General features: G+C 36.4%; 1 protein-coding gene across 2 annotated transcripts in view; it reads left to right on the plus strand.

Annotated features, from left to right (window-relative positions):
- The window catches only part of ZNRF2 (zinc and ring finger 2), a 102,935-nt gene that overhangs the window by 40,685 nt on the left and 47,598 nt on the right, over nt 1-14,652 (plus strand). For both annotated transcript variants that reach the window (XR_010945566.1, XM_067746626.1), the window contains exon 2: nt 12,268-12,363. Coding sequence is in view for 1 of the 2 variants with exons in the window: in XM_067746626.1 (XP_067602727.1) it covers nt 12,268-12,363 (96 nt within the window). In the remaining variant the exon portion in view is untranslated. The remainder of the gene's footprint in view (nt 1-12,267; nt 12,364-14,652) is intronic.

Below are 14,652 nucleotides of genomic sequence, written 5' to 3' on the forward strand. Positions count from 1 at the left end.
CTATACACAGTTTAAATCATTTCTAGATGACTTGTAATACCTAATACAATACAAATGCTGTGTAAATAGTTGCCAGGGTATGGCAGATTCAAGTTTTATTTTCTGGAATATTTTTTCCTCCTCAGTATTTTTTGTTTGTTTGTTTGTTTGTGTGGTTTTTTTTTTGTTTCTTGCGGTACGCAGGCCTCTCGCTGTTGTGGCCTCTGCCGTTGCGGAGCACAGGCTCCGGACGCGCAGGCTCAGCGGCCATGGCTCACGGGCCCAGCCGCTCCGCAGCATGTGGGATCTTCCCGGACCGGGGAACGAACCCATGTCCCCTGCATCGGCAGGCGGACTCTCAACCACTGCGCCACCAGGGAAGCCCCCTCCTCAGTATTTTGATCCCAGTTTGTTGGATCTGCAGCTATGGAACCTGGTCATACAGAGGCCTACTATATTTACCAGACTTGGGTGTAGGAGCAATCCTTTATTGCTTGTGGAAGGAGGAAATGTACAAATACTAAGTAAATGTAGGGTTGGGCCACAGGAAGTATAAAGAATCTTTTTGCCTTAGTCATCAAAGTGGAAAACGTTAGGTATTCACAGTTACTGGTGCTACTGGTGTTTATTTTACTATATTAAGTAACTTTAATATCGCAGGTACATCTCACTGAATTGTTACAGGAAGTTTTCCTTCAAAGAATCTGGATTTTACCATTAAAGAATGTCATTTTAGAACAGTACTGTTTTAAGAACTTAACGAAGAGTAAGTGAATTGTCTAAAAATTGAAAAGGGACAATTTCAATAAATAATAACCACTGTTTATTGAATACCTACTATGTTTTAGGCACTTTATATACATTATTGTAATCTTTAATCCTCATCAGATTGCCAGTGTATGTAAGTGATATTATCAATGTTTTATAGGGAGAAAATCAGACGTGGAGGGCTTAAGTACTTGCCTTCCCTGGGGTCACATAGTTAGTGTGTAGTAGAAACTACATATCCATGTCTGTACCCAGGGCTTTTGGACTTCAAAGACTGTATTTTCACTAGACTATTAAAGCTAGTAAGGAAGATAGACATACAAGTAAGTAATTAGAGTGCCATGTGCTATATTGCAGTATTGGAAGTATCATCAAAGTACAGAAGAGCTACAAAGGGAGGGGATGATTAAATCAGCATTGAGGTGGAACATTCTATAGCCTTTACAGAACGACTCTTGGAGAAAGGGGACTCCTGTGTGGGGTTTTGATGACAACCTAGAAGTTCTCTAGGGTAGAAGAGAGAGAATAATAACATTAGTGTTTCAATACCTCTGTACTTAGCTTTAAAAGAACAGGGTGATCTAGCTCATTTCTACTGTTCATTCTCTTCTTGCATCTCAGTCTTTCTTGTTCCTTTTATACACAACAAGATCATGCCATTCTCATCTCAATTTTTGTTAGTTATATCATTTTTACATTGTTGACATTCCTAATATTTATATACTGTAGCAATAATTCCTACCATTCTTTATAACTATTCAATTAAATAAGTAATAATGTGTCTAGTGTAGTACCAGTGTATGTGTGTATGTACATATAAGTGTGTGTGTGTATGTGTGTGTGTGTGTGTGTGTATATATATATATATAAAACACCACAGCTTGTCCATTCCTGAATTCTTTATTTTGTTTAATCTCTTGATTGGGTCTTTTTTTTTCTTTCACTTTTATGTGGAATCTTTTTTTTTTGAATTTTATTTTATTTTTTATACAGCAGGTTCTTATTAGTTATCAGTTTTATACACATCAGTGTATACATGTCAATCCCAGTCTCCCAGTTCATCCCACCACCACCCCCCCAACCCCCCACCGCTTTCCCCCCTTGGTGTCCATACGTTTGTTCTCTGCATCTGTGTCTCTATTTCTGCCCTGCAAACTCGTTCATCTGTACCATTTTTCTAGGTTCCACATATATGTGTTAATATACGATATTTGTTTTTCTCTTTCTGATCTTGACTGGGTCTTGAGTCTTTGAACTTTTGAGGATATAGATTACTTGAGTCCTAATTTTTTCCCCCTTTTTAAGAGTTCTGAAGACACCCCCATCCCCTCACACACATAAAATGTGTCCCAAATAAAATCTGTGTATTATTCTGTGGATAATTCTGAGACCAGTATTATTTCTGCCATCCTCACTGTCAATTGTAGACATCTTACATTTTCTGTCTAGATATTCACTAGGATTCTTTCTTTTACTATCTTTGGTAATTTTGTTCTGTGCTTTGGATTCAAGTCTCTTCTTTGAGAGAACCAATTAGCCTTTTGTTTTCCATACATTTCATCTTTTTTCAAATCACTGTCGTCTCTGTTTTGTTTTTCATAAGTCTGCAGTCCATGTCAGTGATGTTATCCTTAGTTATTTCTACTTCCTTCTGATTTCTTCTGTAGTTTTTATTTCTGTTACTGGTATACTGTTATATTTAATTTATTTCCTGAACTATGACAGCTGTTTCTTGAGTTAATTTTCTGAGTTGTCTAATTTATCTGCCTTTTTAATGTTTTTGTTTTCCTTAAGTGGTAGATTCAATGGTTAGGTCCCATAATGAAGTCTTTCTTATTATTCATCAAAGAATGGAGCCAATTCTAGTCGGGCCTGTTGTAAGTGAAGACATTGTGTGTGGGGGAGGGGGAGAGGGGGCAGAGGAAGTGATCTGGGGCAGCCTACAGCTTCAGTTGAGATATGTTCCTACAGAAACATTTTCACTTGGCTAATATGTTCTATGCTTTTCTTCCTTTAAAATAGTTTTAAAAAGTAAACTAATGTAATATATGTATATATTTTGAAAACATAAAATAGTCTTATAATAAAAATCATCGTTCTCTTGTGTCAACCTTCCCCAACTCCGAGTTTTTAATTTCTGGGGACGCCTATTTTCAACACTTGAAGGTGTTGGTTATAACATTTACTTTGGTTGGTTATAAATATTACTATTTATATTTACTGAATATTACTATTTATAAATAATGTGCCTATATTCCTGTTTTTAATTTACTTTAGATGCTAAGTATTAACTGCCTATTATGGAAGATGAGGATTTACATACCTCACCTGGCTTTATTTTTATCTTTCCACCTTTTGAATGTCTTTTTAAATGACAGTTTGCTTAAATTGATGCTCATTGTTTATGGCTGTGGATTATATTTCCTTTTATGTGTTTGTCTCATAGTTGATAATTGCCTCATCTATTTGCTTACTTAATTTTCTAAGTTCCTATCAGTTTTTCCCATCCTTGCCCAAAGAATTATAAAACTAAGTACAGTACTGTTTTCCACATGATTAAACACATCAAGAAACCTTATCAGTTCACTCCCTACTCCTCGCCCATCCCCTCCTCCCCTGCATTTCCCTCTCCTCCCTTCCCCCCCATTCCCCTTCTCTGTCCTCCTCTCCTCTGCCTTCTCCCGCTTCTTGAGCAGTCTACTCTCCTTATAATCTGGACTAATAATCTTCCAGACCTGCTATACAACTATCCAAGGACCTTCCTTCACCTTTCTCCTATGAGAGATCTTGTTTCCTTGATCTTGCTGTCTTTGTCTTGTTTTCCTCTGCTCTGTTTGCTCCCTTGTTTTAGTGGATCACATGTTCTCAGAAGTTTCTCAAGAGTGCACATGGGAAGGAAAGCTTTTGATGCTTTTTTAATCAGGAAACTATGTTTTTATCAATGAAGTGTGAATATGTAATAGTTTGTATATATAGTCTAAGTGAAAGTTTTTTTAGAATTTTGAAGTTATTGCTTCACATCTTCTTTCAGTTGTTGCTGTTGAGAACACTTAATGCCATTCTGATTTTGAAAAACAATTGGACTAGACTCTCCAAAAATATTACTATCATGAAAGACAGAATATAAAAGTCTGGGAAACTGTTTTAGATACTTTACAGTGATCTTTTTTCTTTTTGAAAACTTTTAGATTTTGTTCTTTATTCCCTAATGCTCTGTTATTTCCTGGTAATGTACTTTGGTATGGCTCTTTATTTTCATTTATTGTATGGGTACATTCTTTCAGTCTGTATGCTCATGAGCTTCAGTTTGGGAAATTACGTCTTTGATAGTTTCTTCCTCTTTTTTCAATTCTGTTTCTAGCTGATTAGATGTTAGACCACCTGGATTGATCTTCTGATTTTATTATTTACTCTCCTGTTTGACTTTTGGTTTTACTTCCTGGGAGATTAAAAAAGATGAGTAATGGATTAGGCTAAGAATTAGGCTCTGGATCCAGAAGGCCTGTTTGAATTCTGCATTGCCAGTTTCTAACTGTGTGATCTTATAAAAGTTAATTACCCTTTCTCTTTTTTATCTGTAAAATAGGGTTAATATTGAATAGCAGTGCCTAACTCAAAGGATGTGAGGATAAATAAGTTAATTCATCCAAAGTGCTTAGATAATTTCCTGGTACATAGTAAATGTTAATTGTTATTATCGTTTGGCATCATTATTACCTCAAAGTTAATACTTTAACCATCTATTCGAATTCTTAATTTCTACCAAAAGTTTAATTTTCCAGAGCTTTTGTTTGCTTCTCTGTTCCTAGTTTTATAGCCTCCTGTTCTTATTTCATGGATGTAGTATCATCTTGAATTATTGGGACAATTGAGGAAATTTGGAAAAACCCTCCAACATATAAGGTGGACACCAAAACAAATATATAGAAACAAAATTAAATAAATAAATAGGTAGAAACAAAAATAAATAGAAATCTTTTACTTATAAGATTTTTGGGGTGTCAGCAGTGTTGAAGTTTTTTTGTTTTCTGCATTGACTCTTTTATCATAGTTTCCCTTTTCTATTAATTTGTTTTGGTGTACATCTTATACGTTGGAGGCTTTTTCTAAATTTCCTCATACTTAGGTTCAAATTATATTTGGCAGTAATATACTTAAGTATCATGTTCTCAGTGTGTCATATCAGGGAGCACAGATAGTCAGCTTGCCCTTTTGTTGGTGATACTAAGTTTAGACATTTGTTTAAGGTAATGTCAGCCAGTTTCTCCATTTTAAAAGTACCTTTTAATCTTTGTTAATTAAGTGATTTGGGGTTGATATTTCAGAATGTGTAATTATCCATTTGTACTTTCACATTCTTATTAAATTTAAAATATTTAATTTATTATGTCATCCATTTTTATGTTTAGATTGTCCAAATTTGACAGGGAGAAGCCCTTTGAAACTGGCTTCTGTGCCTTTTTGTGTGTCCATATCAGTTTTTGAGCACTTCCTTAATCTGGCACAACAAGATATTCAAGGCTCAACTTTTACTCCCTGCCCCAGACTTAGAACCAGCCATTTTTTCAAGGATCCCTGGTTCCTTTTTGTGGGGGGAATGATATTTAGAACCCAAGATCTGGGGGTAGATCCTTTTTGCTACTGAAGTATCATTGCTTCTAGGCTCTTTTAGTGGACTGAGCTAAATAAGTTTGTTTGTGTGTGTGTGTGTGTGTGTGTGTGTGTGTGTGTATGTGTATTTTTCTTTGTATCTATTTGATATATAGTTCATTTGCTTCCATTTATATTTACTTTTACTAGGGACTTTCCTCATCCTTTTTTATTTTTAATTTTTGACTACATATATTATTAACATTGTTCAAAAGTCAAAAACTTTATTACTTGGCGCAGCCAAATAAATATTTTTTAAAAACTTTATTAAATATTTATAAATATTTTTTTAAAACTTTATTAAAAAGTAAAGTTTTTTTAAAACTTTATTAAAAACTTTATTAAAAGGTGGACTCAGGAGTACCTTCTTTAAGTTTTTCTTTCACTACATTCTCATTTACCATCTGTAGGTAACATGTATGTAAACCTTTTTTTATATAGTTTTTTTAAAAATTTAATTTTATTTATTTATTGTTTTTGGCTGTGTTGGGTCTTCATTGCTGCGCACAGGCTTTTCTCTGATTGTGGCGAGCGAGGGCTGCTCTTCATTGCGGTGCGAGGGCTTCTTGTGGTGGCTTCTCTTGTTGCAGAGCATGGGTTCTAGGCGCATGGGCTCAGTAGTTGTGGCTCGCGGGCTCTAGAGCGCAGGCTCAGTAGTTGTGGCACACGGGCTTAGGTGCTCCGTGGCATGTGGGATCTTCCCGAACCAGGGCTTGAACCCGTGTCCCCTGCATTGGCAGGCAGATTCCCAGCACTGCGCCACCAGGGAAGCCCCTGTAAACCTTAATTAGAAATTTATCCTTCCTTGTTTTTCTCTTTGCAGGTATACACGTACACATGTATTCTTAGTTAATCTTCTTTCTTGCACAGTAGCTAGCATAACATATGCCTGCTTTTTCACATTGTTTTTTCCAGTTAATATAGCCTGGGTATCTCTTCATATCAGTTTATAGAGACCGTTCTCATTTCTTTTTTATAGTTGTGTAGTAACTCCGTTGCATAATGCATAATTGTTTATTCATCGAATCTCTTATGTGTTTCCAATATTATGCTATTTCAAAGAGTGCCACAGTAAATTACTGTGTGTGTGTGTGTTTTAATTAAAACATAAATGTATTATGTCTTGAGGTTCTGTGAGTAAGGTAGGACCAGTAGATGGGCTTCCCACTTGGGATCTCTCAGGCAGTTGCAGTTGGAAGTTGGGATTGGAGTCATCTGAAAGTCAGAGTAACTCAACATTCAAGGTAGCTCACTCAGTATGCCTGGAACTTAATGATATTGGTTGTTAGCTCAGAGTTCAGCTTGGGCTGTCAGCTGGAATGCCTACCCATGACCTCTTTGTGTGCCTGGGATTCACAGAGCGTGTCAGCTGGGTTTGAGAGGGAATGTCCCCAAAGTGAGCATCCCAAAAGGCCCAAATGGGAGCTACAAGCCATCTTAAGATTTATCTCAGAAATCCCAGAATATCAGTCATGCATTCCATTGATCAAGTTATTAAGGCTGGCCCAGATTCAAGGGGAGGAGAATTAGACTCCTTAATGTGAGGAACAGGACGCGTGAAATTGACAGCAGCTATCTCTGGATAGCTTTTTGTGGGGGGAATGATATACCCAAGATCTGGGGGTGGATCCTTTTTGCTACTGAAATGTCATTGCTTCTAGGCTCTTTTAGTGGACTGAGCTAAATAAGTGTGTGTGTGTGTGTGTGTGTGTGTGTGTGTATGTGTGTGTATGTATATTTCTATATAGGTAGGTTGCTAGTGAGCTTTCTAGCAACCATAACTCACATCCCTTCCATATGTAAAGCGTACTCACTTTGTTCCTAAGACCCAGACAGTCTCATTCCATTAAGGGATCAATTTGAAGTCCAGGATCTTGTTGTCTAAGTCAAGTCCAAATATGGTTGAAGCTTCTTAGGTGCAGTTCCTCCAGTACAGCACCTTGTAAACAGTTTCTCTTGACCTGAAGACCTTTACAGAGATCTTTATTTCTCCATACAGCTTTGAGTTATCATCTAGTATCCTTTCATTTCACCTTGTAGGACTCCATTGAACATATCTTGTAGGGCAGGGCTAGTGGTAACAAACTCCCTCAGGTTTTATCTGGGAATTTCAAAATTTCTCCCTCACTTTTGAAGAAGTTTTGCTGGATATAAGATTCTTAGTTGACAGTCTTTTCCTTTGAGCACTTTAAATATATCCGCCAACTGCCTTCTGGAGTCCAAAGTGTATCATGAGAAATCTGCTTGTAATCTTATTGAGGATCCCTTGTATGTAATGACTCACTTCTCTCTTGCTGTTTTCAATATTATCTGTTTGTCTTTTGAAAGTTTGATTATAATGTATCCTGATGTGGCCTCATCTTACATGGAGGTTGTTGAGCTTCTCAGATGTTCATATTCATGTCTTTCATCAAATTTGGGAAGTTTTCAGCTATTATTCAAATATTTTCTCTACTCTCTTCTCTGTTCTCCTTCACAGACTCCCAAATGCATATTTTCGTTTGCTTGTTGGTGTCCCACAGGTCTCTCTTAGACTCTGTTCACTTTTTTCAAACTTTTTTCTTTCTGTTCCTCAGACATGATAACTTCTATTGTCCTATCTTAACGTTCACTGATTCTGTCTTCGCCTTGTTCAAATCTGCCTTTGAATCCCTCTAGTGAGTTTTTCATTTCAGTTATTATACTTTTCAGCTGTAGAATTTCTTCTTCGTTTCTATTTAAGTTTTCTGTCTATTGATATTTTGTTCATACATCATTTTCTTGAGTTTCTCCACACCTTTCTTTAGTTCTTTGAGCATCTCTAAGACAGGCATTTTAAAGTCATTTTCTAGTATATCTGCCATCAGTTCTTTTTCATGGGCAGTTTCTGCTGATTTCTTTTTTTTTCTTTGAATGGGCCATACTTTCTTGTTCATTTGTATACCTTATTTTTTGTTTTTTTCTGAAAACTGGACATTTAAATCTAATAATGTGGTAACTCTGGAAATCAGATTCTGCCCCTTCCCTGGGGTCTGCTGTTTTTTATTATTGTTTTTTGGGGGTGTTGTAGGCTGTCTCTGTGCTAAGGATCGTCAGCCTGAGGTATAAACTTCTCAGGTCTTTTTGGACTCTTTCCTGAATCTGCATAGTCACTTTCTAATTTTCCTCATATAACCAATTGTTTTGAAATGTGCTAGTCTTTAATGTCTGGCTCTCCAAAGGGGAAAAAGAGAAAAACGAAGAGGGGCAGAGAGGCACAATCCCTTTAAATCCCCTTGAAGTCTCTTCAGCTAGAGGGGAAGGGGCTTACAACAATAGAGGGAGGTCCAATAACAGTGACTGCCTTTTTCTTTGTACCTCCTTGATCAGAAGCAGCAATCAGCAATCAGAGCGCAGATTCCCAGTATTTGGAGCACAGGGTCCTTTTTGCCTACCCTCACTCCTGTAATCTGTGTGCAAGGTGCTCCAGGAACAGGTGCACCACTGCCTGCCATGTGGCTGGGATGGGGGGAAGGATAACTGTCTCTGTGCTAAGAGGTGAAATGAACCGCAATGTATTGTCCAAGTCTTCTTTCCTTTGGAAGTTGCAAGCCTTCAACAGATTCCAGACTTCCAAAATAGTTCCTTCAAACAAATTCCGCCCATTCAATTTTTGTCGAGGTGGGGAGGTAGATTCCCTTAGTGCTTCCTACTTTGCCATCTTCCCATAATCCTCTATCTGTGCATGTGTTTTCTGGTATTGGTGGGGGCATACCTTCAGGAAGAGATCCTAGAAGTGGGATTGCAGGATCAGAAGGTAAATACACATGTAATCTAGTTAGATGTTGTGAAATTACCCTCTGTAGAGGTTGTACAATTTTGCACTCCTACTAGCAACATATGAAAGTACCTGTTTCTCCAAAGCCTCACCAACCATGTGTTGTCAAACTTTTGAGTTCTTGCCAGTCTGGCAAGAGTAATGATATCTTAATGTAGAGATAAAGTAAAGCCCAAGGAGAGAAAACAGTATGTACAAAGAACCACCTGGATTTTTAGTTAAAACAGTGAAATAAACACATGTGTTTCTTTCCTCCTTCCTTAACACACTAAAATGAGAGTAAAGAAATAAACAGAAGAACTTGAGAGTAAAGTGCTTCTTTCATTATGACACTGCAGTTTTTCATGTGTTTAAGGGTTAGTTACATATCTTTCTTTTTGGTGAGATGTCTGTTTAAAACTTTTGCCCATTTTTCTAACAGGTGTTTGGTTTTCCTCATTTTTTTAAGAGTTCTTTGTATATTAAGGATATTGTCCTTTTGTGATGAGAGTTGTAAGTATTTTCATTAGTCTTTTGAATTTGTTTCTGCTGTGTTTTCATGTGCAAATTTCTTTCTTTTATTGCATTATGTTTATGAGAGAAGCCCTGAAAAGCTGTTTGGAAGCTCTATATGTAAGACTAAGACTTGTGAACAGACAAGGATCTCTTGCTGTTTCATTCTGTGGAACTTTTGATTTAAGAGAAGACTCTACCAGTGTCTTGGTAGAGATAGAGAAAAGGAGATTGTTGGGAAGGGCCCTTTTCCATACATAGATATTTATTTATTCCCTTTTTTTCCCTTCACCTTGCTGTGCCTGGTGTCCTCAAGCCAATCTATTTTGGGTCTTTTTTTTTTTTCCTGTAGTAGACCTTCATTCTCCTGCTCTATTTGGGAAACTGTAGTTGCTTGGCTATATGTCATGGGTTGGAGACTTGGGGATCCTTTTTATTAAGTCTTTCAGTCAGTCTAGATTTTAACCACACACCTCACCATTGTTTTGGGAAGTTATTGGAGGTATAGATTCCTGAGTCCTTCGAGAATTATGTAGTGAGAATTGGCTTACTTCTGCAGACACTTAGGATGTCTGTTTTCTCAGTCCTGTTAATTCCTTCATCTGTTCTCATCTGCTGCTGTCTCCTTTCAAGTTCTTTATCTTGTTATATTTATTCTCACTTTTAGTAGATTTTAGGTGTAAGGAGAAAGAAACACATCAATTCATTGTATTTAATTAGAAATGCAGTGGTTCTTTATACATAGTTTCTCTCCTTAGGCTCTACTTTGTGGGCAGTTGGATGGCTCTCAATGGTTCATGGTATTTCACTTTTGTTTGATAATTTAGAGTTTATGTGCCAGTACTCAGATGATTTTGATCAGCAGTTGGAAAATTGGGTACCTTTTTTTTTTTTTTTAAGTCCTGTGTAACTTCAAGGGAAGAAAGTTTTTACAATTTTAAGCAAAAGATTATTATTGGTCCTGGAAATAGGAATGCTGCTTGAGAGTCTCTTTGTCTTCTCCCCATTTGATCTATATTTTGCAGTATTGCTATAGTCTGTGTTTGGGGATTATAGCTATTTTGTAGTTTAATTTTAGATTAATCCCCTTTGCTTTTTCTTCTTTCTCATTTTGGTAGTTTTGAAGAAGTGGGAAGTAAACATACCTTTATTCCTTTCTTTTAAAATGTATTTAATACAGTGTGAAAAACCGTGCTCAAAAACATGTATTTCATTTAAGAAGTTGAATAACTGGATTAAGTACCCATGCCAAAACCTTTTCTTATTCAGTAAAGCTTTGCACGAGGTATGACTCTAATCTGACATGTTGGGTTGCAGTGAGTTTCATGTCACGACAAAGGGAGGAGAATGTCTGTAAGAACACACATGTACTAGAAAGAGAGCTACCAGAATCTGAGGCAGCTTTAGGGACTGGTTTTTTTTTTCACCACCCTTCTTATTAGTTGTTGTCTTTCACAGCACTTTGCTCCTCTCTGCACATCTGCTCTAAGATCTCCATGTGAACCATTTTCCTGTGCTTACTGATAGTTTCTGTTCTCTTATAAATTCAGACTACAGAATAGACACCCCACCCAAGTCTCTCTTACCTTTACCTACATGTGACCTTTCTGCTTCAGCTGTCTACAGCTGACCAGTGTACTCTCTTGCTGTTTCTTAAGTCATTAAAAACAAATTGGCCCAGACCATCTTTTTGTGCCACCCTGGTTTGTTGTTCCTAACCAAACCATAAATGGACTTCCTTGGATCAGTTCACTTCTCAAGCAGGTTGGGGATGTTGGAGAAGGGAGCAGTAGGTCAGCAGGGAAGCAGCAGGGAACCATGGATGGACAGTTACTCTTGGTAAGTGAGGGAGCAGGATAGAGCTGAATGCATAACATTTCCTCCTTCAGTCTACCAGTTTATTTTTAATAGAGTACTTCAGGCAAATACTTAGTACAGATTGAATATTGTAGGAAACTAGCTAATATTTGTATCAAAATTGACGAGAAATCTGCTGTTTGGTGCTATTTTCTGTTTGCATTGTGACTTCAGAAGCATGGTATGGCCGTAAGACCACTATACTAGGAGTCAGGATAGATTCTAGACCTGATTTTGCTGTTCTGTGAAAGGCTTCACTTTCTTCATTAGATAAATATTTTAAAGGTCAGTGGAGTAGAATAGTTTCTAAGGTACTACCTAGCTATAAAACCTTGCGACTCAAATTATACTATAAGCTGGGAAAGGTACTTTCCGTAAGGATGGTCAGAATAAACAGCTATTATAATGAAATCGTAAGTTCAGATTAATGTAAAAAATTAGAAACAAGAATGATTGGACCCATACATTAGAAAAGGGTGCAAGAGTTTTGTAGTGAACTAAATTCTCCTCATTTAAGCTTGTTTTATTTGAAATCAGATGCTGTTTATAAACTGATTTAAGTCAGATATTATAGTCACAAACTGTTTTCCCAACTTAAGTTGCACATAGGTAGTGTATTAGTGTAAGTGTAATATTGAAGTTTGAAATTCTTCTTCCTGCTTTTTTAAAAAGCATAGTTGGATATTCAAAATAGTGAAGTAACATGGATTTCTTTTACTTTTTAGGATTTAAGTGTCCTGTATGCTCAAAATTTGTACCCTCAGATGAAATGGATTTGCATCTTGTGATGTGTTTAACAAAGCCAAGAATAACCTATAATGGTAAGTCCAGTGCTTTAAAATAATACTTTAAATTAGAATTATCTTAGATTTTATGAATTTCGTGTTTCAGGTAAAAGTTAAAAGGCCAGGAAGGGCTATCTATGAGCCTTGAGCTAACTGGTATCCTAATTAGGTCTGGTGCTTTGGCTGTGCCATTCTTACCTGACCACAATCTCCAGATACTCAAAACCGTAGGAGAGATTTTCAATGTAGTCCTGGTACATTTTGAAATAGACTTGAAAAAAAAAAAGGAATAGTTCATTCGTGACTTTAGATGAATAGAATGAAATAAAGGAAAAATGAGAGCTTTTTTCAGAATTTCATAGATAAAAAGACAAACTTCAAAATCCGTGGAGAAATTTTAGATTTTTCAAATGTAAAATTTGGTTTGAAATAGAATGAGTAAGAAGAGTACCAGTAAACAGTGAAGCCAATTGAAAGATCGACTTCTTGATCAGCAAATGTTTTTTCAGTACCTGTCAGGTATGAGGTATATAGTGTTAGGAACTTGGAATATAGCAATGAATAAAACACATGGATGCTACAGCCTAGGATCAACCAAAGGTTAATCAGTGTAGTAACACTTAGTCAATAATCTGAGATTTCTCCTCAGATTACAGAAATCTTGTCGGGGTAAAATTTAACACTGAAGTGAACACGTTATTTTGAGTAGCTTTTTTGCAAAATGTTTTAGGAATCTCTGTCTTGATAAGGTAGTGCTTCAGCCACACTATAATAGTAATAATTGAGCACTTTTTCCCATTTTCCAGTGTATAAGTAAAAGTAGCTTTTAGCATTTCCTTTGAATAGTAAATGTGCCTGTTGATTATTATATATAAACCTTTCTGCATTAGGAAATTGAATTGGCTACTTTTCATAATCTAATTGAGATTCAGTTACTTAAGAAATAAAAGACATTTTTATTCAGGTTCAAAATTTGAGGTAAAATTGATTGGGCTTGTTTCTTATACTTACTCTATTATCTTATCATTACCCTCCATAATTATTTTGTTTATTACAAGTGTTTTTAAAATAAATATCCTTAAATCTTAAGATTCTGGCCTTGAATTTTAAAAGCCAAGTGTATTTCCTTTTACCATATAATATATTTGCATATAATCTTAGTATTCTGTTTATTTACTTTTTGTGTAGTGTATTTGGATATAGTCTTTTTATGTGTTGATATTTGGCAGTTTTTAATTTCCTGATTTAACTGTGCTCAAGTCATTAAAGTTTTCTACTAGATCACTTGTGTGGTGGCTTAAAAAGCAATATGTAACCCTCTGCTTGGGGATACTGTGATCCAAGAATTCAGGTTTTAAATATTTGACAGTATTCCAATTTAGAAGTTAGTAAACTTAATGCAAAAAGTAAATAAAGTTGCAGCCATTTTTAAGAATGGCTTCCTACTTTAAGGTAGTTAGACCTGAAATTTTTTAATTTGTTACCTATAGATTAACGTCCATAAACATTCACAAGAGGCAAAAACAGCTTCTTTATAAACATATATGATTCTTGAATTTTTAAAATGTGGACAGTGGCCAAGTGTGAGTTAAAAGAAGGAGGAGCTGTGATTGACGGGTTTAGGTTAGATAGAGGTGGCAGATTGGTAATGTACTTTCCCATCACAGGCTAGGAGAATTCTAAGGTTTTGAAGGCAGAGTCCTGTAGGGGAGGAAAAAATAATCCCTTTACCTTTCTGAGTTCTTGGCTGAGACCCCTGTAATAAAAGACAGATTAACAAGAGGAAAACAAATACAAATTTATTAACAAGTATACCTCCTGGTGTACATAGGAGGTACCCAGGGGAAAAATGAGCTGATCTCCAAGGTGATTTAGAGTGTGGGCTTAAATAGCATCTTCAGCTAAAGACAAAGAAGAAAGTGAGGGTGGGGAGGCCAGTTGTGGGGGGTCACCAGGAAAATCATGACAAACAAGAGGTCTGTTACGTGGATATAGGTTAGTGCCTGCTCCACTGAGAAGATTCTCTTGGGAGTAAACTTTGTGATTTAGAGCAGCCCTCCTCCTCTTCCTGGTAGTGAGAAGGAAGACACCCTTGCAAATGGAGAGTTCTTCTGTTCAGTATTATGTAACAACCTAAATGGGAAAAAAATAGACACATGTATATGTATAACTGAATCACTTTGCTGTACACCTGGAACTGTCAACACGGTTAATCAACTATGCTCCAATATAAAATAAAGAGCTTTTTAAAATCGTATATTTCCCTTACTAAAGGGTAACTTCTACTTTCAGAGCTTCTCTTGAGTCTGCTATTTCTCAGTCATT

Source organism: Pseudorca crassidens, chromosome 8 (genome assembly GCF_039906515.1).
Source record: "Pseudorca crassidens isolate mPseCra1 chromosome 8, mPseCra1.hap1, whole genome shotgun sequence".
Classification (NCBI taxonomy): domain Eukaryota; kingdom Metazoa; phylum Chordata; class Mammalia; order Artiodactyla; family Delphinidae; genus Pseudorca; species Pseudorca crassidens.